This window comes from Micrasema longulum, unplaced genomic scaffold (genome assembly GCF_059751315.1).
Source record: "Micrasema longulum isolate JH-2025_06_02 unplaced genomic scaffold, ASM5975131v1 h1tg000173l, whole genome shotgun sequence".
In the NCBI taxonomy this organism is placed as follows: Eukaryota; Metazoa; Arthropoda; class Insecta; order Trichoptera; family Brachycentridae; genus Micrasema; species Micrasema longulum.
In genome coordinates this window covers 1-26,601 of record NW_028277378.1, presented here as the reverse complement: position 1 = coordinate 26,601, position 26,601 = coordinate 1, and the positions used below count along the sequence as shown (strand labels likewise).

The window sequence follows — 26,601 nt, the reverse complement described above, 5'->3', positions numbered from 1 at the left end:
CCATTGAGTGAATAAACAATTAGCCGCATAGAAAAAATAAATATCCCTAAATTAACCACACTAGGCCCTAGAGATTAGGGGATAGAGCAGAGATAATGTAGAACTATAAATAGGGATAGAGAAGATTCACCCGGTACTCTACGGTACCGGTACGGTACTGGACCCGGTACTCTAAGAGCCATGAGTTCAAAGTCAAAGTCATTAAGGACCCCAGCTGGGCCGATATTCCAAATGCTCTCGCGGCCGTAGAAAACACGTTTATCTTGCGTATTTTATAATTGTAAATACACGAGATAAAAGCGTTTTCTACGACCGCGAGAGCGGTTCAGAATAGCACCGCTTAAGGCTTTTAATAAGATTTTTTTTTTTCAAAACAACGGGAAATTATTTTAAGGTTGAATGTTAAGACTTGAATCAAAATGCATGTTTAATATCATTTTTTTTATTGAAATTGAATTAGGTGTACAAAATAAAATGAACATGAAAGGCAGGTATATGTAAAGTATACCTAATATTGTGTATATAGGTACACCTACATAGTTTACAATGAACTTTGTTGGACAGTTAAAAATGTCAAATACACAAAATGAATGTGATAATGAGAAAAAATACTTAAAACTAAATGCAGTGGAAACCCTAAAAGAGAATGAATTAAATCAGAGATTAAAAAAAATAAATTAGCTATCTTGGTGAATCTTTATAATAAAGATAAGCACTTGAAGAATTTCATAAAATGGAAGATATTTCAGAGTTATTTTATTGTAGTTCTTTTTCTGTATTTAGTGCTTTTAAGATTTCCAACTGTCATTGCGCTTGCATGGGTAATAAAAGACACAAAAATACATATATCATTCTTGCTTTCAATTTAAATACATTTCATTATTTGTTTGATATTACACATACTTTAATAACCTTACATTTAATATTATAATAAATATCTTCAGGGGGTGACAAACTTTGGTGAATATTGCTTCCCAAAGAATCAAGATTTAGTTTTAGAAATGGTTTTAGCTAAGGTCAGAACAACGATGAAAATAGTGATCTTCAAGTATAAACAAGGGTTTATTGCATTTAATTACGAGTGACACGATGTACATTATGTTAAATACGTAAAAAGTATGTAATTTTTTGCAAAAAAGTTTAAATATTTTATACTAAATTAAATTCTCATTTTGTTCTGGTAAGGTTATAAGTTATTAAATTGGAATTCTACAAAGAATGAAGTTTAAAAAGTACAAAAATATAGAAAATGTATAAGTTGCTTACATGATTTAAGAACATCAATGTAAACAAATAGTTTTTTTTAATTGACGTAAATTTGAGATCAATGATAAATACATATTTGTTACAATCGATCATTTGCCAATATTTTTTCAATGAGTTATATTAAAACCGAAAAAAAACATTTTATACATCATTATAAATAGTTTTTTTTTCACTATTGGATAAAAATGATACAAAAATTAGACGTGTTTTAGGAATAATCAAATTAAAATGAAGTATTTATCCCGGAAAGCAATATTTTATGAATGATTGATACAATTTATAATTAACTACACATACAATGAAAAATAAACAATGGTAACGTTAAACATATAGATTAAAGAGTAAAAAATACATCGTAGTGCTAGCACTAGTGAAACAACTCGAATTTCTTCAGTTTCACATAGCAAACGATACAACATACACAAATCACAAAAAATGGTAATTTTTGAATTATAAAAATATTATTAATCACTTATAATAAAACATTATTCATCAATCCTTAAAAAGGGGGGCTAGTATGTAAACTATTATTTCTAAGTTCAAAATTATTTTATATTTTTTTATAGAAATGGGCAGTGACGGAGTCAACATACAAAATATCTTAATTCTAAATAAATCGTTGGCAACACATTAAAAAAAAAACAAAGTATATGGGTATATCTGGGTAGGATAACCATACAAAAAGATTTAAAGCGCTGTATTAACTATAAAATTTTTGAATTAACTGGTTTTTTAAATATATATAACTATTTAGTGAATGGCAAAAAGTTTATTTTACTGAATTTATATAATCGTTTAGAATACAAAACTACCCTGATATATCATAAAGTCAAACATTTATTTTAAAGTAAAAGATAAAAGAATAGAAAAAATGTCTTAATGCTAACTTAGGCTAGAAAAAAAAGGTATTCTTAAAACACAACATATGGTCACAAACTTTGTATTTACATAATCACCACAAAAGCCTCAATACTTATAATTATTAGGATAATGGTGGAATGGTTATGTTTTAGGATGGTTGAGGATTGCGATTCTGTTTGGAATGTTGATGTTTTAAGAAATGAATATGTACGCTATGTTCCAAGGTAAACTGATTACATCAAGTATAATTCAGTGCTTAATATTAACTTAAAGCTAAAGAAATATACACTTATAAGTAAAATTTAAAATATGAGTTTAAAGGAAAATATTACGTTATATGTCAAGAGCAAATAAGTCAGAAATAGGAATCTCATCCTCTTTGATATATGGCAAACAAGATACAAAAATGAAAATGATTATGTAAAAAATGGTCTAATATTATTCAGTGAATTTCCAACAAAATACTTCGCCACATGTTGTATCAGTATTTTGTTCGTCAGATCACCGGATCCAAAGTGGATGAGATTTGCACAAATATAAATCTTAGGACTACTTAAAACTAAGGGAGAATCGCACAGAGGGTGCGGCGATCAATTAAAGTTAATTCCCTCTCGTTAAGGAGTGCAACGACAAACACAACACGATGGGAAGAGGAACCAATCCATAAAGATACCAGCACAGTCCTGGTCAGGATCATACGCCAACAGGCGGTGCCATTTGTACTTCTGCTCACATCCACAATCTCCGGCACAACGGTTTGTCTGCGTCTTACTGAAATCACAAAAATTAACATTCGTTTATTACCACTATTAACGAATTTATCACTTCAATTATTCTAAATTCTTGAGTGAGACATGTTTAGTTCTCATTTTTTTTTATTGTAGGAAAACAATATTATTATTGTCATGCTGCGAGGACTTATACTTGTCATATATGTTATCTTTAATGAGCGGACATCCGAGTATAACTACAAAAGTGTAACTTTTCAGCAGAGCAAAATAACGTTAATATGAACCCAATTATTTAGCTACAAATCTTCAGAGTAATAGTTCACTAGAGAAGCCCTTCAGCTCTATTGCATAGAAATAAAAATTTATAAATTTTTTGTTTGGTTTTTAGTTTAATAACAAATGTGTAACGGACAGTTTCGGTTTGCGCTTGCAATTCTCGACACGAGTATCAACAGCCCGTTGCCTTGGTATTTTTACAGGACCTCGACTCACATGTTTTAAACGTGTATGATTCATATCATTGATTGTAGTGCTTTCACACTTATAGATTACGCAGACAGGGTATAGTCTAAGCTTATAACCGAGTAACACAGTTTAAACCCGCGCTGTGCCAGCGGGTACCCTGCAAGACATCGGACCCTCCCTGTATTGTTAATAATCATCGAAAGCGTCGAGAGTTTCAAAAACCTAGGACTATATGTTACAGAAAATGGTAGCTTTCAAAAAGAACTGGGAGTGCGGTTAGGAGAAGCAGGCGCCACATTCAACAGTATAAAGGCTGTCTGGAGATCGGATATTTACTCAGTAAAAATCAAATGCCGCCTATATAATGCTTGCATAACACCTAAATCGTGGCACCTATCTAGGGCCTGAAACAGCAAAATACCGAGTTTTGAAAATATGCGTCTAAAGCTAGGGTTTCCTAGGACAGCGGTGCCCGTATTTTAACGGCCGTAGTGAACGGTGATGCAGTGGACAGCCGTCGTAAAGGTGATTAAAGAGTGGATTCCTAGGAAAACGGTAATACATCACAAAGAAATAATATAACCACTAGATTCTCAACACAAAGACATCTTGAACAAATACAAACTAATACCACTTTAGGACAAAAGGATTTTGAGTATTATTAAATTAAAATCTAAAACCTACTTCCACTATCTATTAAAACAATAAGTAACGAGAAAATGTTTAAAAAGGCTATAAAAAATGGATAGTGAAGCTAGGTAGAATTAAAATGGATTGTCTCATTCGCCCAAACCAATATTGAATCAACCGCTCCACAAGTGTTAGGTTTTTGTTATTTTCATTGTGCGTTTTGTAATATAAATAATATAGATGTACATATACTAGTTTTTAAAACTGTGAATATTTAAAAAATTATCTCTGTTTATTTAGTTAGTTTTAAAACATTTCAAAAAAGTTAATTGTTAAGTGTTAAGATAAAAATATGAATAAATAAATGGGAAATAGTTTATGTGTTGGGAATGGTGTAAGAATTGTTTTTAACACTTTGAGTGCCGGTCGAATACACATAGAATTTACCCTGTGCCCGGCCCATTTTTGTGAAATTTCATGCTTTGTTAACGGTTTCTCAAAGTGTCATAATTATGAAAATACTGGGTTAAATCAATTGAAACTTTTCATATTTATTTGAAATAATAAAATGAGTCATTTTTGTATGATAGTTTTGCCAAAATTGGCCTTTATGGAGAGCCACATTGCGTATTGCAATGTTTGCACATTTACAGGGCCCAACTCCCTTTTTTGTGCTTTGTATCCCGGAGCCGTGTAAACATTGATTACAATAACCACGCGTTGTATCCCGGTCTCGTGTTTTCACGTAGTTTACCAGCAGCAAAAAAGTACTAATAAAAGTCACTAGATGTCAATTAAATGCATTTTTTTAGACAGCTGGTAAACCACGTGAAAATACGAGACCGGGACACAACGTGGTTAAATAATCACGTGTTTACACGGCTCCGAGATACGAAGTGTTAATACTATGAAAAATCTTACGAGCAGACTTCTTGATGTATAGCTTGTTCGAAGTGCAAGGTGTTGACTACAGCGCGAACCTTTCCCGCAGAGTTGAGTGCCCAATAAGGTGTCACTATTTCCATCTTCGATTCACAAGCATCAATTCTGAAAAATAAAGAATAACATAATTAATTTTAATATTAGAATTCAATCTAACTAAAACAAACAGTACAATGTAACCGGGTTTCGGTATCGCGGCAGGGTTGTGGCCTCACCGATCAAAGGTTCGAGGTTCAAGTCCCACATTCTATAACAACTCAAGTTGTTTACGACTTTTAGAGAATGGTCTGACAATTGAAATATTTGGGTAAATAATAAGAACTCAAGTACTTATTTTTTCGTTACCAATAAAGTTTTGGACGGCTAGGCCTAATTAATTGCCGGCATTCAATTGAATTGCGAACGGACGCTTAGTCAAAATGTTGAAAGCAACGTTTGACGAAAGGGCTGAACGTCGCTTAGCCGCTTTAATTTTAATACAACAATAATAATTTATTTGTTTTAAATTGTATTATGTGAAGTTAGGCTAGGTAAGTTTAAAAACATTTTTTTTAACTCGGCTTAATCCAACCTAACCATAACCTAACCAGGCGTCTTCCGGCTCAGCCGTTTTGGAAGGCCTAGCTTTCAACCAGCCAACACGTTGAACGTTGAGTTATATTTATTTTATTCAATGAACGGCCTAGCCATTCAATTGAATGCCGGCGTTTAATGAACAACCTATCCGTCAAATTGACTGGCTGATTTGGCGGCGACATATATACACTGTAACCTCGTTTTACAAGGTTTCGAAATAACATGGTGGAAAAATGAAATATTAAAGAAAATTTGAACATTAATTGAACAAGGCGTAAGAGTAAACGTTATTGGAATACCCTAAATCGCTATTTTACCCACTTGGCGTAAAATATATCATATGATAGTGAGAGTGGAAAGCCTGTGTTACGATTTTAAAAGTATTAAAAAAAGAACACAACATTATAATGATGTAATAACTTATATTTACATATAAGTTATTAATTCAAAAAATACTTGGTACACTTCCACTTATTTATTTTGACCAATTAGCGCTTTCACCCTCTAATGTGCATCTTCATCTTCAGACTGGTCTAATTGGTCAAAATAAATAAGTGGAAGTGTACCAAGTATTTTTAAAATTAATAACCTATATTTAAATATAAGTTATTACACATTACAATGGAATTCCACCAAGATAAATAATTTAAATGAAACACAACATTAGTTGTGTCCTTTTTTTCCAAGTGTGCACCATAAGTAAAATAAAATTGTTAAGGTTATGCGTCATCGAAAGAAAGTTTTCTGCTCTCAAAAATACTGTGTTTGCGTTAAAATACATTACATATGTTATTTTATTTGATTACTACAACCCTTTTAAATAGAATGTCAAGTAAACCAAAGTGAGCATTTTCGACACCCCTTTCTGTTCGCATTCAATCGAAGAATAAAGCTGCTAGCGATACTTGCGCAGTGCACCGTGAAGATGCAAAGAATAGTTAGTTGTAAAATAATGTAATTTAGTAAAAAAGGAATACCCGCTAAGCCTCTATTTTGAGGCTTGTCAACAGGTGGGATAGAGGAGATATGAATTTTGAATTCAGCGAATTTACGATACTTATATCTCAAAGAAAATAATAATTATCCATTCTTGTATTCATCACTATTTCTAGCAGGGACGCTGGATTACAACACCCTCGAATCTCGTCGTCAAATTTTTCTTGGGGAACATTTCTATAAGCTGATTTCTGATAGTATATAATGTATAATCCAAATATACTGAAAGAGATCAGTTTGTATGTTCCCAATAATTATACTAGAGCGAGATCTGATGCACTGTTTTACACATCCAGAATCCGTTCAAATGCAAGTCGGAATTCACCCACTAATAGGGCAATTCGGTTGCTGAATACGGCTTCCGCGGATAATATGGATCTATTTTTTTGTACATAAAAAGTTTCATTCCACTTTTATTCATAAATTTTACAAGTGATCGGGTTTTGTCGTGACCGACATCGTCAGACTGGTCAGACTGGTGGACAGACCAGTCTGACGATGCCAGCCACGACGAAACCCGGTCACTGATAAAAATTATAAATAAAAGTGGAATTAAGCTACAAACGTATTTTTATTATTATAATTAAAATGAAGTTCCACAAAGAAATGTATGTAGAAAAACTCAATACTTAAGAAAAACAAAAATACGATAATATATTTTCTTAAAATCCCGAATTGATTTTAATATAAGGGGAACCTTATTCATATTTGTTCTTATTTTTATGACTTATGTTTTTTTATCCGGTTCTGTGTGGAACATACCTGGAGGATACTCTCTGCGTCAAAAGAACCCCGGTTCCAGTGTATTTTATAATTACCTGCCACTGGAGTTGCCTTGGTTGGGGTTGAGAAAGGGCGGAGTGCTGGGCGGCGCGGTGGGGCGCACGCGGCCCTGTGCCTGGCGCGCCCGGCGCAGGAAGGGGCTGTGCCCCTCGCCACCCTCGTGGGGGCCCAGGGGGTCAGGCACCCCGGGGGCGGCGCGCCTCCCCCGCCGCGGCAGCCCGTACTCTGTGAACACCGTGAAGTCTCCGTACATCCGCTTCATCAGCGCCTTGTTCTCGTCAATGAAGTGCTCAATGCGGTCCCTGCAATTCGCAAACCGTTTTATTTAGCTGTAGATAGATCATGGCCCCGATTACAATGGGAAGTTAACATTTATCTTTAATTTTATCTACAAAGTAAAATTAAGTTTTCTGTATGAAAAGCAGAATATGCATACGTTTTTTTCTTTTAAGCATGTTAAATTATAGGTAACCGATAAAGATACTTTAAATGTTCATACAAATATACTTATTTTCATACACAAACATCAATTTTTCTTTCTAGATAGTCGAAGATAACTCAGTTAACTTCCTATTTAATTGGGGCCCTGTATGGGAAAGGTAAGCTACAGTATCTCCAAAAACCCAACCTTTCAGGAGAGATAAATTAGTGAAACTTTAAATATCTGGCATTTTTTAATGAAAGGCTTTAAAGTTAATTTGTTTTCTAAAATTGTGTATTAATTTTTGTGTGTTTCCAATACTGAGAGAATATTTTTTTCATGTAAGGATAATTTTGATATGTTGTAATAGTAAAATGCTTAAAGGGTGCCTGTACATTAACAACAATAACAATCATTTTCAGGCATGTATTGTCATGCAAATCTTATGATTTTTTATAAAAAATAATAAGCAGGTCTTAACAAATAATAAGCAGCAAAATGATAACCAAACCTGTACTTTTTTCCGTTGAAAAAATTACTTAGGAGTATTTATTCTTATTAATGTATGTTTTCTTACTGTCCTTGAACTCTAATGTGGTGTGGAGTTGCAATGAACAAGAAAATTCGAGTTTAATTGGTGTCCCGACGAAGAGACGGGTACGCCTCGAAACCGGTAGACACAGAAATATCGGTAAGTGGTTATATACAAATATTTTATAACCTCAGTTTACCCTACGCCTGTTTAGTTATACGATGCCAATGTGTTTATCATTATATTTTGTACCTTTTACATTATTTTTGTAAGTGTGTTTTTTTCTTATTCTAAAATTGAAATTTATTGTATTTCTATTTACTTTATTTTTATTACTGTATATATACATGTATAGATACATATGTACATATTTATGTATTTTTATTTGCAACTTCTAAGTGCCCAATATTTATTAATTTTTCAATTGTTTTCATTTTGATACCTGTAATGTACTTAATCAATAGCTTAAATCACTGTGGTAAATTTATATCTACTGTTTTCACAATTTTAGTTTATATATATTTATATATATATAAATATATTCTTATTTTCTGTCTGCAATTGTATGTAAAAACTGTTGTTTTTTCCCAAATAAATCAATAAATAAAATGTTTGTTTGAATTTGATGCTTTAAATATTAATAAAAAATATTATTACCTAATAAATAAAATCAATCCACCCTATGTTATTTTATCGTGTTGAGTGGATTTTGACCATTACCATTGGTTTGAAATAGAACTAACGCCCATCAACAGATAAAACTATTGTTGTTATGTTCTAAATGATGAACACAAGGATTTTAATACATTTTCAGCTTGTCGTATCTCAATCATTTTGTTATCTAATATGATGGTAAACAATGTGGTAATATGAATCAAGTTGTGAAAGAGCGCACCTCGAATATAATACGATAATATAATGATTATAATAAACCGGGTTGTGTTCCCGTGGCTAGTGTTGCGGCCTCAAGGATCAGAGGTCCGAGGTTCGAACCCCACTCTACCCCAACTTGATTACCATTTTCTAACAACTCTTGAAAATGGCCTCAAAATCGAAATATTTGGGTAAATATTTCAATAAAAAATAACAACATTGAACTACATCACAAGTTTTTCTGAATCAGCTGTTTCTGGGAAGCCATCTCACCAATCAGCAAAACTCACAGACTAGAACTTGTGACGTCCCAGGCGGAGTAATTTCAAAATTTAAAAAAAATCGTAGCGCTGATAATACGGTAGATGAAAATGCATTTTTTTGAATTGGGTTAACTTGAAAGGCTTTTAGCAACCAAAAAAAAGTCACTGAACATTAAAGATTAAATTATTTTTACAAAGCCCTACGAAGTGTCATTTTGTCTTAATGGGTAAGGCAAAATATAGACCCAGAGTAATAACCTAATAGAGTCGCCCATACGGTGATAAACTATTATATGATCATCGACCACGAAGTTAGCTACATGCTACATATTACAACAATACAAGGGGCCGTAGGTACTTGGGTTGAAAATAACAAGAGCAAACCGAAAATGCCCATTACACGTTTGTTGTTAAACTAAAAACCAAACTAAAATCAAACTAAAACCAAACTAAACATTTGGAACTCTTTTTTTCTATGCAATTGGCTTCTCTAGAGAATTATTACTCTAAGCCCAGACCTAATATGACCCAGAGTTTGCAATATTACTCTTTTCATGGGACCATCCTACCATGGGACTTAGGACATAGTTTTTTTACCACTTAATTAAATTATTCAACCACGTTACTAAATATATTTTCTTGTTATTGCTGGACGGAATTCCATTTGAATAAGATTATAAGCCAAATTTTTACTAAAAATATTTTGAGTTTGTCCAAATTTTTGTAGATAAGGACTGGATTCAACTTGTCTTAAATGTTCTTCATGTCTGTTGTAATATGTTAATAATAATAGTAGCTTTCCTGGGGAGCTGTTTATATTAACATATTACAACCGAGATTTTATTTATTTTTATATATTTTATTTTATTATCTTTTATTTAGGAAACATACAGTACAGTTACAAAGTTTTATATTTTACACAGTTAGACTTAACTCTAATGGACCAGTGAAGTTTCCATATAATAAAGTAATTATATGTAAGGTTATTAATTAAAGTACAAAAAAGAGAAGGAAAAAAAACACAAATATAAGTTGTTTAAAAATTAAAATTAAAGTAAAAAAATTAAGAAAATTTGTAAAAGTAATGAAAAGTTAAGAATTAAAATAAAGAATGAAAAACATGTCCAGATGTAAAAATAAAATAAAATAATAATAATTATAGATGAAGAACATTTAAGAGAAGTTGAATACAGTCCTTGTCTACAAAAATTTGGACAAACTCAAAATATTGTTGATAAATCCACCTAGTCCATGAAGAAGTGTAGAAATTGAAAAAAAAAAACATTTTCAGGCGTTGCCTAGTATGTAGGTGAAATAATTCAATTAGATGAATCTCACCCACATAATTAAAGGTTTCAGCTCTTAAACTTCACAAACATCAACAGATGAAAGAATTGAAGGAATATAGATGTTCAAATATGGGCAGAATGGTAAATGTTACACAGTGTGTAAAGTGGCCACTTAAACCAGCCATTGACAGATCAAAAGCCCTGTAGATGCCTAGACTTTCATATTACCTTCTTTTAAATGTTCTTCATCTCTGTTTTAACATGTCAATTTTTTATTTATGAAACTGGAACCAATTCGTAAATAATTCAGCGTAGAAAACTACATTTTAAAGAGTAGGTAAATAATATGTAATATTTTCACAAAAACTATCAAACTAGCTTTATGAAATCGTCGGTAAAATGGTTCAGTCGGTCAAAGGTAGTAGAAAACATGAAACAACTGCAACTGATTTTTACGCGGATTAGAACAAATTCTACCAAGTTTGTTTTGTGATTGGTTATGACGTTATGACAAAATCAAATTGTATTTCCGCGGTGCTATTTTTAAAGTGTTATTATAGGCAAGCCATAAAAATACCCCCGCTACGGCCTTAAATAATTATTTTCTACTTTGTCAGACAATAAGACAATACACGAGTCAGATATAAATTGTTGCTTTCTTTCCGAGAAACAATCACAAACTTGAAATTTAAAAGGGCGTTGGAAGTTGGAACAAATTGGACCACGGACAGGTGCATTTGGATTTGTTTCAAGAAATATAAACGCATCGATACATTACTGAACATCGGAGCGGCCTAGTTATAAGTTGACAACCTTAAAATATTTTTTGTATGCTCCACGACTTTATTTTTCGTTTTAATTTAGGTTCCTACTGCACTTTTAAGTTTTTGTATTGTTTAAAATTATAGATATTTTTTATTACTCAACAAGACCTATACTGCAGTCATAAGTAAAAATGTAGTTGTTACCCTTCTGGAAATTGAACCAAGGACCTTAAGAATGGTACGAAAATACGTCAACCCCTACACAACGAGGCGGACTTATTTCGACTCAATGCGATGCGGACTTATTCCTTATTCAGGACTTTTACCCGAGAGCAGTTAATAGCGCTCGTCCTGGGTTCTGGTTCTGTTTCACACTCAGGACTGTATTTTTCATCCGCCTGAACATGCAGATAAAATATTGTTAATAAATAACCAGGGATATTAGTATTGAACTTCTTGTAATAATAAATCAAAGTTAAAGTGTGTTGAATTCAATCAATTTTAGCCAAGAAGTGTAGGGTTTTGGTAGTTGAGGTTTGGTTGGAGCTCCTACCCTAGTTAGAGATTGATAGAAGACACGAGGTTGCTGTTTAATGGTTATTTATTATATGGCGAATAAATAATGAACTATATCGGACGAGTGTTACGTTGATGATGGATTGAAGAGTCTGCACTTGAACTACATGCTGAAACTGAGTGACTTCGTCGAGCTGAAGTGAACTGACTGACTGACTGAACTTGTTGGGCTGGTGTGGTCTCTTAATAGACCACGTTCCTTTGTAGTTCATTTCTTCATGGTAGGGACGATGCGAACGTACTGCAGAACGACGATCTTGATTTTATGTGCAATATTGTTTGAGTTGCAGAATAATGTTGTACTGGATTCTATAGAAAATGATGACATTGCTTTCTTCGGTCATCACACTATTTCAGGTGAAACCTTTAAGCACGTGTGTGTCATCGATTATGGACTATGAACCCTACAGAAGTATGGTATTAGATCTGTTTCTTAGTCGAAGTAAAGGCGATTTAGTTATTATTTAGATTTAGAGACAGAAATAAGGAATGTAAACTAAATACTTACACCGGGTAGGTGTGTCCCGCCGTTGGACAATAGAGCTGATGAAATCTCTTGACGCAAGGGACGCCTCTGATGAGCTGTCCGCGGACCTCCAGCCCTAGGGCTACAGATAAGGCGCTCCATAGGATCTGAAAATCACGAAGGATTCAAATAACTATCATTGGATATTGCTTTAGAACTCTAATCGCCCAACATAATTTGTTAAACACATTTATTGTTTATTTATTTACCTGAAGGCATTATGATTACCGTGAAAAATTAATCACTTTGAAGTAGTTTTAATGCATTTAAAGTATTTTTTATCTTGTTTGATCTGAGATTATGAAAGGATTTTTTAATAAAATGTCTAACAGGCGTACCTAGCATGACAAGAAAGGCAGTTTCCATAAGGTTTTACCTAAGTTTCTGCATTTATTTCTATGGGATTTAAAAAATTTCAATTTTAGATTTTTTTTTAAATGACAAAATAATACGAAATCATGAAAGATCTTCGAATGATAAAAAAAGAACTGAAGAAACATCTTTTAAATAATTTATAGTGCCTGTTATTAATACCTTTATATAATATATGTAAAATAAACCCTTCATTAAAAGAAATGTGTCCCACTAAAAAGTATTTAAACTTAGTGGGTAACCAATTGTTATTTGTATTTTTAATTACTAAATAAACGCTGCTCTGTAGCTATGAAACTGAATATGATTTTCTTCCTTACCTTAGTCTGCACATTAAGTTTAGACTGTATTCTTCAATTATATTGTCAAAATTGAAAATCTTTTAATAGGGTTATTAACTCAGCCTAACGTTAATACATTTTAAGTTTTTATACTGACATTTCTTGGTGGAATTGTATTTTAATTATAATAATAAAAATACGTATTCAGTTTCATTCCATTTTTATTTATTTTTGAGACATGGTTTTGTCATTACCGACATCGTCAGACTGGTGATAACTGATGTCGGTCACGACGAAACCCCGTCCTGGTAAAAATTATAAATACAAGTGGAATGAATATACGTATTTTTATATATAATCCAACCGGACACGCTAAGTATGTAAGTAAGTATATTTTTAAGAAAATAAATTAGTCGTAGGTATTAATGAGTAGTCGATACAAATTATTATAATTAATAATCATCATCATTATTCCCTTACCGCACCTAATGGTGCATAGGGTACGGAATTGGTACACCAATCACAGCGTATCTTAATCATTTTTTGTTACATGAAGGTAGGATGATCAGTCTTACGCTTCAGGTGGCAGTCCAGGGACAACGAAATATTCTAGGATGAAGACACCCTTTTTTTAAATAAATATTTTCATGTCAACCATATCGGGAATTGAAACCGAGACCTCTTGCATGGTAGGCGAACGCCCTGACCACTACACCACTAGGCCGACATTATTAATAATATTATGGATATATTATGATGATTTCTTTTTCTTCACGTGTCATGTCGGGTCCTCCCGATGTTGACGATCACCTGGGAGAAAGTTTCCCTATCCTGAGCAGTGCGAAACAGCTCCACAGTTCTAATCCCGGTCCATGTTCGGATGTTTCGAAGCCAGGAAAGCTGTTTTCTTCCGACCCTTCGACGTCCCTCGATCTTCCCCTTCGTGACAAGCTGAAGTATGGCATATTTATCACTTCGCAACACATGGCCAAAATATGAAATCTTACGGAGCTTAACAGTGGTGAATAGTTCTCTATTAGTATTGGCTCTACGTAATACTTCATTGTTGGTTATCATATCGGTCCAAGATATTCTTAACATTCTGCGATGAGGATTTCTATAGCGCCATTATTATGAAAAGTACCTACGAGTATATGGATATTATTCAGTAAGTACGCCCTCGACATAAATCGCCATGAGAAAAAACAATGACAAAAAGAAAGGTCAAATTTTGGAATTTGGCTTTTTGTACACAAATTAATTAAAATGTAAAGCACGTTAATTTGTTTCTCATTGACAACAAACGTGACGGGCAAACAAATGCTTTATATCCCTCAATTAACACAAAATCAATTGATATTTACATGAAAATAATAAAGACATTTGCTGGTTAAAATGCAAAAAAGTGAAATTAACCAATCACAAAGTTGTAAAATAGCAAATATTTTTCTTCTGGTATTAATGTTAAATTTTTCCTTCGCAAATTTTTTGTCAAAATTCAATTTTCACGTTCAACGTGTGTCGAAATAATTACAATGCGCGATTTGTAGTTTTTCTTTGGTTTTGTTTTGAATTTGTAAATAATAAAGTTTGTCATCTTGTTTTTGTTCAAATCTTAAGTTGTTTTTGTTTTGTTAAGTAAAAAATCTTAATAAAGAAAAAAACGAAGTAATGGTTTCTTCGATTAAATATTTGAAACACCTACTCGTATATCTATATTTGACTACGTGCACTAAAAGGTGTTATTTTTATGATGTCAAATTTTTATACGATTTTTTGTTGTCTTGTCAAGTGCATTTTTCTGTCACCGCCAAAAAAAAAACTTGTACGAACTAAAAAGTAAATCATAAAATTATGATCTTAACTTGTAAATATTAGATTTGCTTACGTTGTTCCATTTATATACATAATTTTAAACTCACTTGTAAATAAATAATATATTTACGTTAATTTTGGATTTCACATTAACATAATTTTTTTCTATTAAATATTTGGATATATACTTACAGACTTTCCTATGTCTACCGGTTTCAAGACGTACCCGTCTCTTCGTCAGGACAATAATTAAACCAATATGCAAAACCCACAAAACCTTCACTATAGTTGTTGCACAAAAATATAAAACCAACACGACATGCATGATTACGACAAACATGCACTGATTAAATTATGAAAATACTCTGTTGTTTGAGAATTAATAAAAAAAGTTGAGGGGATAGAGGGAGGGTGTAAGATTAATAGGTTAATTAGGGTGACCATTACAGTGGAGAACATCGTATAAAGGACTATATTGGAAGTTTGTTTGATTATTGATCAAAAAACATTATTTTTTAAAGCTTTCCTAACGTGAAATATTTCCATATTATTAACTTTTAACCCTTTATTATTTGTATGTAAGATTTTAACTCCTGTATTTTTATTAAAGTCATGAATTGATTAGGTAATTTGTGAATTCAGAGGAATTATTATTGTGAAGACACCTCATATGTTCTTTATGAGGTGTCGAATATCAAAATTTCTTGATGTTCTTCCAACGTAAACTGAAGGACAAGAATTGCATTTTAATTAGTAAACACCTGAATTATTTAATGAACTATTTTTATCTTTGTTATTAAGCGATAATTTACCAATATTTTTATTTGTATAAAAAGCAGGTTTGATATTGTTTGGTAAAAATTTGGATACATTTGTGGATATAGTATGTAAATAAAAGAATTCTTTATGTAAATCAAGAATCACTATTAGTTGGTTAGCATGTTTGTTTAATTTGTGTCCTGACGAAGAAATGGGTACGTCTTTATAATATATACAAATATTTAATAACATTTAGTAAAAATTTTGACCACAAAGTTAATGCTTTAAATATTAATAATATTTTTAAAAATGTGTTTGTTAAGCCAAACATATATTTGTTATAAGATTAACTTTTCTCTAATTAACTGATCATGCAAAATAAGAAGTATTTTATTTTTAATATAAAGTTTTAGTTTTGCATATAAATTATTTAATATAATTAGTTACATTAGTATAGCCAGAAACTGGAGCATACATGGAATAAAAAGCCATAAAACATAATAAGAAGTGCGATTTTTATATAATTAACTAAAACGATGTCTGCACTTTGAGAAATTGAATGATTTCAATCTAAATTTTATTCTAATTTGTTAAAAAACATTTTCGGTTTGCGAATCCTAGTTGAATTGTGTTTTGTGATTCCAATCAGGTAATTACGTTTTTCCAGATCCTTAGAGAAGTAGTTTGCGTGTTTTTCTACAAGGTTCATCTCATGCAATGCAAGCAGGATCGATTCGTGGATTAGTCTTTTTATCATAATATGTAGTATTTATTACATCAGGTCAAGAGGCTGAATGAAATATATTAATGTGATAAATCTCTATTATTCAAATTGTTGAAGTTCGACTGAGTTAAACCGATGCGACGCACAGTGGGCCCAAATTCACAAAACACGATAAAAAATATTAAAAAAAAAAAATATTACGAAATATATGCTTAAAATATTATTGTAATAGTTTTTAAGGTTCTGCCATAAAAATAGGCAACAAATGTGCACATAAATCTAACGTTAAATTTAACGTTTTCGATATTGTTTTAAATATTTATAAATATACTCGTACATATTTATTCACTATCGGTTGAATCAGATTCAAAACTAGTCTCCAATTCATAATTAACGTGTTTTTAATCGTGTATTGTTACCTCCATTTTGAGGTTCTTCAACACAACTCCGTTGTATTTTAACAATTTTTAAGTACAAGCAACTCTGGCGCTTCCTATGATATTCTCTCTTTTTTTATTTGGTAAACCTTGGAGGAAAGATACATAGAGAATAGAGAATTGATGATACAAGAAGCGTATTTAATATTATATCCTCGTTGGTATTGATTTTTTAGGATTCGCTTGCAAAACTTTAACGAAACGTTTCACGTATTTCTTGCCTCTTTCTTGCTTCTTCCTAAAATCTTTAAATTCTAAACAAAGCTAATTCTATGATTTCAAAACTATGAGAAAATATGGCGGTAAAAATGCTGCAAAACAAAAAAATGAAGAAAGAAAATTTTATAATAATTAAGGATAAAAATTAAAAATATTTAAGCATGTATTCTAAACATGCTTACCTCAATTTGATGTCCACTTAATATTTGTATGTCTTATCTGTATAGCATAAGGCAACTCAGGCGCTACATATTCGCTACATATTCAAGTTTATTTTGGTTGATCGCCAGACCTAAAAAATCGGCAAAAGGCCGCCCTGCTGTATTCTGTTTCGTACATGTTTAAGCTCCATTCGATATTTTAACCGTTTCTTATCTTGATTTACAATTATTTTTTAAAATAATCATAATATGAATCATGACATATTAAGATTTACAATATAAAAATAACGACCTTGTAGACAATTAGTGTGTATCTCCAATATTCACTGGTCTTGAGAACATATTTTTTAGATTTCATAATATCAAATGGCTCTTATCGAGACAAATATATGCATATATATATAAATACTATATATACTATATTTATATATATACTTTATATATATACTATACCATATATATACATTTATATTTATATATATATATATATATATAGTTGAGGTATGTATAAAGTTGTAAGATAAAAATGAATAAACTGAATAAAAACTCAAAACTCATATTTGATGAAAAATATGTGAACAAAAAAATTATATCTCACAAAGCTGGATGAACTTGGATATCATTTTTACAGTTTTTTTACTCAACATAATAAGGAACATTTCTACAAAATTAGATATCTAAGGTAGAGGGCGGAAGTGTACAAAATGCGCGAAAAGTCAAAGCGATTTTTTTTTTGTTTTAAAAAGACGGTGTCAAAGTTTGCCTGTATTTAACTTAAATATTTCTCATTAAAATATGAAATAAAAATATATCACTTGCTTCGAAATTTTATAAAAAATACCAAAAAAATATAATCGGCCAAAAATAAAACACGGTAACACGTCGCAGATCGGCAATATATGATACACGATTACAATGCGACTGAAGCAACGGGTCAACGTGTGATTTCACAGTGTTCTCCCTTCACCCCATGACCGCCATTTTTGTTTTGAAAACGCACACACAATTTATCTGTGTATAAGTTAAAAACAGCTAAAAAAAACCTTAAAAAAACTTTACACTTTTTACTTTTTATGGTTAATTCTGAATTTGGTTCCACTGTGCGACGGTTATAAAGGTCAATTAAATATATTTTTTTAAATATAGAGATATTACATTACAAAAACATAACTAGAGTATTTCAATCTGATATTTATCCTATTTATTGTGTTGTTTCCGCCACAAATAAAATATAGATCAAAAAAAACTTTTCGACACCTCGAAACGGGATCTGGGATGTATTGCCACAGTTTGAATTTAAAACTATCACTGTTTTTTAATTGCCCTACAGGAAAAAACTAGTTTTTATTTTGTGAATAGATTTAGGTACTTTAAGATTTCATCGATTTTGAAATCAAGTTCATCAACCTAGCACTATTATAATCATCGTGTACCTAGGCAATCTAAAAATAATCATTTCGTCGATTCGATTACCTGTATATTGTTTTAATATGTAAATAAATATTTTTGATTTTTGATTTATATATCGAAGAGTCCCGACTTAACACGGAATTTTCTAACAAGTCGGGACAAAAAAAAACATATGATTGTGTCTATGTAAAATTGTGTATTTTGTGCATTAAATAAAAAATAAATAAAAATTTATAAAATAAATAAAGTAAATAAAGTTAATAAAGTAAATAAAATAATTGAATTTATAAAATAAATAAAGAAATGGAATAAATACATCTTCCATTTCAGTATTAAAGGTATTCATTCCATAATAAATATATATTTAAAAAAAAATATTGTTGAACGGAAATAAAATAACACGTAGCAATTATACGTAGGTATAAAATAATTAAGTATATTTTTTTTGTATATCATGCTTCTAAAAAAATACGGTATTCTAAATCTATCTGTCTATGACAATATAAAAATGTATGCATTCAAGTATTTAAGACCGATAAGTTCTAATTTAGTTAAATGTGATTTATAGGTCGAAGATTGCTGCAGTTTATAGAATTCTGTTTTTATTACATATAATTTATACCTATAAAATCAACAACCTTTTTACATTGCTACTGTATATCTACAAATAAGGTTGTAAAGGAGATTAAGGTTGAAAATCAATTGAAAATTATGTTTTTATTGAAAAAGTTGCAAAGGAAAAAGGTAATGTTCTCATTAACTGAGCCTTGGAATAATTCATCGGTAGTACTATTCTGTTATTGTAGGTAGCGAATAGCGAGGCAGTCACAGCATAATATTCATATCGTGCGGATTCATTATATTACTAACTATTTATACGTGTGTAAAATAATTTGTATCAACCTAGTTTGGCAGTTCATTATTGTTACAATAATAAAAACACACCTTTTTATAACATTGGAACATCGTGTATTTTTTTATAAATATATTAATTACTCATAAACAACTCAAATCTTTGCATAAAACTACTACCGTACATTCACGGAGAATGGACCGCTGTGCACGTGCAAACCACGAGCCCACCGCGTGATATCGCATGATTGGCCCATTTCACACCACGGCAAAAATCTACACGGCATTATAAAATACAATACGGTGGATCAATATTTGTTGTTTGACAATTATTTATTTATTTTATGCCTGGCAAACGCAATAACCAGAACGCCATGAGACCGATTAATCTCCAGTCGATTTCCTTTTGCAGGATTTTCACCCGAAAGTACTCGCTAAATTTAAATAATGATTTTGACAAAATTATCACTCAAATCTCTTTTGTCAAGTTTTACTATATTATTTGAATCGGGTTGTGATCCCGTGGCTAGTAGTGGTGTGGAATCACGGATCAGAGGTCCGAGGCTCGAACCCCACTCTACCCCAATTTGATTTCCATTTTCAAATAATGAGTTCTTTGAAACTCGTTAAAAATAGTCACCAAAATGAAATATTTGGGTAAATTATAAAAACTTTATTTTTAAAAAAAGTTAACCGTCGCGTTTTTATTGATATATTTTTTTAAATCATTAACTACGGAGTTTAATAAAAAAAAACAAAATATATAAATATTATCAAATTTAAATAGGTTCGAACGAATCTAATAAATGTCAGTCCATTATTATTTTACTATGCCGTTAATATTAAGATGATTTATGTGAAATAGGCTTTTCTCCGTTGGATATCACGCGGCTGGTTTGTTTATTTGGAAATTCTTGTAAAAATGAATAGACTTTTCGCACTAGAAGAGCAACATTCATCCATGTTTTGGGAATGGAGTTGCGGTTACGCATAAGGGGAACTGAGGGGTGCGGAACGAAAGAGGAACACGAAGTTTTAACAACTTTCTCCAAAAAGGCTTATTTAGTTCAATCAAATCAATAAATCGATTAACATTGGAAGGTAAGGTAATCAGTTTAACGCTTTACTAGTGCAGGCAGTGAAATATTGAAGCGTAAAATCACCCTTTAAACAAGTTTTTTTTAGTCAAAATTAATATTTACGCTCTTACCCATATATTTGAATTTTGGAAGCCATTTTTAACAAGTCGCAATTTTTCAAAAGTAGGTACCTACAAGAAATCAAAAAAATTGACTACCCGCCAAACTGCAAACGCAGTGTTTTTCAGAGCACAAACAAAACTAAATAACATAAAAAAAAACAAAATAAAAGTTAAAATAAATATAAAAAAATATTCGTTTTTAGGAAACGAAATAATATAAAAACAATAAACATACAAACTGATGATTAAAAATCAGATATTTAACATTTTTTTTCAATTAAAAATAACTCGCCATTAGACGATGGAAATCGAGTTGCGACAGAGCGAGGTTCGAACCTAGGACCTTTGTTCCGCAGTGCGCGACTCCAGCCACGGGACCACAACCCGATTCAAATGTACGGTAGGCGAATCGCTCAACGGACGCCAACCACTACATTACGAGACGGACTGCGCGCTGTTCAATTCATTTCAATTTAATTTCCTTTTTCAGGATTTTTACATAAGAGGTGAGTAGTCGTCGAGTCAAAAATTTGTACCGGGTTCTGATTTTATTTATCAGAGGTCCGATGTTCGAACCCCACTCTACCCCAATTTGATTTCCGTTTTCTAACAGTGAGTTATATAACTCGCTGAAAATGGTCACCAAAATTAAAATATTTGGGTAAATTATAAGAACGCTAACATTTATTTTTTATAGTAAAAAAAAATAATGAAAAACCATTTTTTTATAAAAGCAATATTTAAAAAACAATTATAATGATAAAATAAAAGAATAAAACCGAAAATTCAAAAAGTTTAAACATTTCTGTAAAAAAACCAATCAAATGTAACATTTTCTTTAAAAAAAATAGTCTTCACAACAGATAAATAAAAATAATTATGGTGTAGGTAGTTTTAATTTATATGCATGTGAATTAATTATTTTTCACAATAATTCATTAAAGGTGTTTAAACTACTGTTTTTAATCGGGAAAAATACTACGTAAACTTATTTTTCCGCTTAGTCGTCTAATGGTTAGTTAATTTTCAACCATTAAAAAAGTCTAGAGTAAGATTATCGACGAGGTCGAAATGAATTACTTTTTAAAAATTGGTGTTTTAAACTACTATTTATAATCCCTGTCTCGTGGCTGTAGAAAACACTTTAATCTCGCGTATTTACAAAATACGCGAGACAATAGTATTTTCTACGGCCGAGAGAGCGTTTGGAATTTCACCCCTAGGCTGGTTACCTGAAGCGTAAAACTTGCCCTCATGGAACAAAATACGGTCGAGATTCAATTATCGGCAAGCCAATGCAATGCCTTTACATATTAGTAATTATATTTTATAAAAAAAAAACGCTTTGAACATAACTTAAACAAACTCAGAAGTTTAAAAAGTAGGTATGATGAAAGCATGATCTAGGCGGACATGGCAAGTTTGTCATCTTTAAGCCTGGAGTGATTAACACCGCATGCTTCTTGAATGCTTGCTTTCGTTGTAGGGACACATCGACAATTCTGTTAAAATATTTTTTCTTAAATGTTCAGAGTATCCTCGGTAGAGGTGAACAGAAACCTGCGTTGGACAGCAAGGATAGTATTGATACGTAAATTATGGTCAGGTAAGTTGAAGTTAATCTGAGTGAGGATATTATTGGCATCTACTTGTATATTGCTAAGACATTATTTAGATCTGTACATTTTACTCAGAAAATTGGAATAATCATTAATATTTTATCAATCGCAATGAGTTATGAAAGTAGTTCGTGAAATGAATCCTTTAATAAATTCAATTAAGAAATCTGGCTTCCTACATAGAAAATAAATGTTAATAATTTTGTATAATGTTACCATCTTACGACACTTGACATTCCTACCCACTAATAAATCTGAGTGCTTCCTACCCACAATTTTTTGCAACATTATAGTAAAAGATTCCTTTTAAAAGAGGCGTGGGAGAATATGCATAATGTAAAACGTTACAAACTATTTAATTGACTAAGCGAGAAAGTAAAAAAGTTACAATTTTAACATATATTATTAAAGAAAGGAACTCACCAATTTCACCACCGAAAATCGAGCCATCTTTGTCGAAATTTGCACTACTAACGCGTATGTGCCAAAAAATGTCAATGAAAAGAAAAACACCCACTTTTATTTTTAAATTAAAATTAAATATCGGCAGCAAGTTAATGGCAAATTAAAAAAAAACACTGCCGATTAAGAGATTATTAAATACATTGTTAATCTAAATTTACTAGTTTGTTATAGAGGGAATTAAAACGTATTAAAAACGGTTAATTTACATGTTGACTCTACAAACTAACTAAAAATGGGTGTTGTACGCGAACACGTTAATTACATTTTGCTGGGTAGATCGGCGTAAGGCCGAAACCCGATGGACAGAAAAGTGATCGCGCCTTCTCGCGACCACGAACGATTCTCGAATGTTGGATTGTTGAATGTCAAATTCGACGCGGGAAGATGAGAAATGGCGGCAATAATGTATCTACCTACTCGGAATCTACCTTCTTGGTTGTTAATAATCGTCAACATTTCTCGACTACCTTCATAGCCATTTTGTGTCAAAATTTAGTTCACGGGCGTACGGTAGGAGCAAATTTACAATGCATGTAACTAGTGTATTTCATTTCGATTTTTGGAGGCTTGCCGAAGAACAGTATCTGAATAAACTGCAACAAAAACGATTAGGTCTTGAATTTCAGACAGCTGATAGTGAAAGTACTCCCTTCACATACTCGAAAAACCGTTTTAAAGACCGCATTTAATAAAAAACATTTTTTTGTCAATAAACGGGTTACTAAAGTTTTCAATATTTCAATTTCATAAATCGATTCTCGGTTAAGTTAAAAACGATGACATAATATTTGTTTGAAAATATGATTCTTACTGAAATATTTTATTTTTTCCTCAAGAGTAAGACTGCCTTGCCTTCATGTTTATTACGATACACCCTAATGCGTACTATATTATGCACAATTAGTTACGGGTAACTAGTAGGCAATATCTGAAATAAACATTTTTTTTATAAAAGACTTCTTTCTATACCATTTTTTCCACCACAGCAGGTCAGGAGGCCCAGTGGTGAATTACAGCACAGAACACGTAGGCTTGAGAAAAATCACACTAAACTTTTGTGTTCTCATTGGGAATCGAACACGGAACCATCCGTGCGTGAGTCAAGCGTCTTGACCACTTCTCCACTATTTTAATTCAATTGACAATTTACTTAAAATGAACCCGAAATATTTGCACGAGTTTCCATTTTTTTAAGCGCATTCACGAAAATTTTACGCGATTGGTTTTGCCAAATGCAAGACTCGAAATATTTTTATAGTAATTTATACAGCGGCCTTCTTATAATAATTCTGATGTATTTGAAGGTCCGTAACAATATTTTATCCTGTTCGATATAAAAAGTTAATTTAGAAACCGGACGCATATTGTATTAATTTTGATTGTGCCAATAGGCACAGATTCGTTGGAAAAAATTTTAGGAACCTAACTGGATTGATAATGTGTTTTTATTAGCAAGCTCTTAATTATTCAAACACAAATACAAACATAAAATTATTTATTAATCTAAAGCATACAAAAATTAACACATCAATTATCAAGTACTACTGAACTGCATAAAATGCAGTTCGTCAGCAGGTAGTTACGTTTTAATACATATACATAATCTTATCTCTTAAATTCTATAAACATATAAAACCTCTTATTACAATGAAAAAAAAAGAGAATATGTACGTCGGAAATACGAAAAATAAAAAGATAAAGAATTATCCAAATAAAAAGGATAAATTGAGTTTTTTTACTGATATTTCTTGGTGGAACTGCATTTTAATTATAATAATAAAAATACTTCTATAGTTTTATTCCACTTTTATTTATATACATAATTATATTTTTTATATTTTTTTTTACCAGTGACCGGGTTTCGTCGTGACTGACCAGTCTGACGATGTCGGTCACGACGAAACCCGGTCACGGGTAAAAAATAATTTAAAAAAAAATTATAAATAAAAGTAGAACAAAACTATTAAGTATTTTTATTATTTAATAAAAAAGAAAAACACAAAAAAATTAAATATAAAAACCACGTTCTAAAAGCCAGATTTTCAGCAGACGTCAACATAAACTACATCAATAACAATAGTTTTGCTTATTAAAATAATTTCGTTGAATCAGGAAGTTGTGTTTTTTTTATTTATATATTAGACTATCAAACGAAGCGATTTTTTTATATTTTTGTATTTTGAGGTACCTACCGTACTATCATCACCAGTATGATTTTTTAATGTTTTCTAATTTTTAAATTATTAGTAATTTATTTTTATTGAAACCATTTTTATTATTTTTTTCATACATTTTGGAGAAACTTCGCTGTACTTTTTTCCGCTCCATGCACCAATTTTTGCCGATTTAAAAAAAAAAAAATTACATCCAATATCTCGTGGCATTTAACTTCCTCATTGTAAAAAGCGTGTTTAGGTAAAAGTTTCACAAATGCAGTACACATAAAATTAAAAATAGTCCAGAAACCGCATACGAGCATCAAACAAAAGGCGACTAAACTATTCATAAATGAGTAGTTTTATATTTGAACGTTTGATTTGAATTTAACTATGCCGTGTTGTGTCCTTTTAAAGTGTAGACATACTGCTAGGATCTTAAAGAAACAGGATGGAATCACATTTCATGTGTAACTAGCAAATAAATGTGTAAGTAGCAAATACATTACTAAAAATTGAATTACTTTTCCATCTGTCAGATTGTCGGACTCGAAATCAAAATGGACATTTTGTAAGTGTTGCCAGGGTATTAAATTTTTTACCCTACTTTGCTCATCTAATGAGTGAACGAATGAAAATTGGACCTCGGATTAAACAACTCTGTGGTGGACATTTGCTCGATATTATCTTTAAAAAATCTAATATTATTTAACACGGTAAGAAAATATCCGTTTTATGTAAAATAAAATTTGTTTTAAATTTTTTAAAGTTCAAAGTTCATTAATTCAATTACTCTTATTAAATGACTATTTACTTATCCACTCTGTTGTGTCAATCAATATTTCCGCGTGCACAATAAAATTTTAGCGAAATTAAGAGATTGCTTTTTTTTTTTACCTTACATTTGTGTTCTGATTATATTTTTTCCCACCGTGCAATATGCGCTATGGCGCGGCGACATCACGAATGCGCGCGGCGAAAGTGGGGCATAGTGGGGTCATTTTTGGACACAGTCCGATGTTTTCAAATATGATTCTACGCTCCTTCTGGACTATTCTTAATTCTATGGCAGTACATAAGAAATAATATAAAATATCGCACCCGAGCGATAATCGTGAAAAAAGTCGAAAATTGACGTGTTGAAGTATTTCTAAAAATATGGAATTGTTCCCGGATTTGTTCAAATGAATTATGCAAATGAACAAGTGATACATAAATCCACAAATTAAGAACACGACGCTTTCGAGGGTAGTAAAATGAGGCAGTTCAGTGGTTTAAAAATAATAAATTGTTAATAGACTTTTACTAAGCCAAACACATAAAATAAAATTATGTATCGTATTATCAGCGCTATAAAGTTTTGTATTTTTGTAAATTACTCAGCGAGTGACGTCTCAAGTTTCTTTCTCCTTCTTCTCGTTAAGTTGTGCTGATTGGTCAGTTGATTTACCGTAAACCGGAAATCTATCACAACTCTCTTATCATTGGTTGATTCGGAAGAACTATCGACGTCGTTCAAAACAGTTAATTTTTATTAAAATCATTATTTCATTAAAATTATGATGGCGTTCCATTGTAAAGATGTAATAACTTATATTTACATATATAAGTTATTGATTTAAAAATATTTGGTTCA

The 26,601-nt window shown here is 31.4% G+C and overlaps 1 protein-coding gene across 1 annotated transcript; it reads right to left on the bottom strand.

Annotated features, from left to right (window-relative positions):
- Positions 1-1,814: 1,814 nt before the first annotated feature.
- Positions 1,815-23,140, bottom strand: LOC148283967 (protein spaetzle 3-like). The gene is made up of 5 exons (XM_088242862.1): positions 22,768-23,140; positions 12,477-12,601; positions 7,286-7,552; positions 4,875-5,000; positions 1,815-2,898 (listed from the first exon to the last, which is right to left on the bottom strand). The coding sequence occupies exons 1-5, from the start codon at positions 22,792-22,794 to the stop codon at positions 2,742-2,744; spliced, it is 702 nt and encodes a 233-aa protein (XP_088098988.1). The 5' UTR covers positions 22,795-23,140; the 3' UTR covers positions 1,815-2,741.
- Between the last annotated feature and the right edge of the window lie 3,461 nt (positions 23,141-26,601).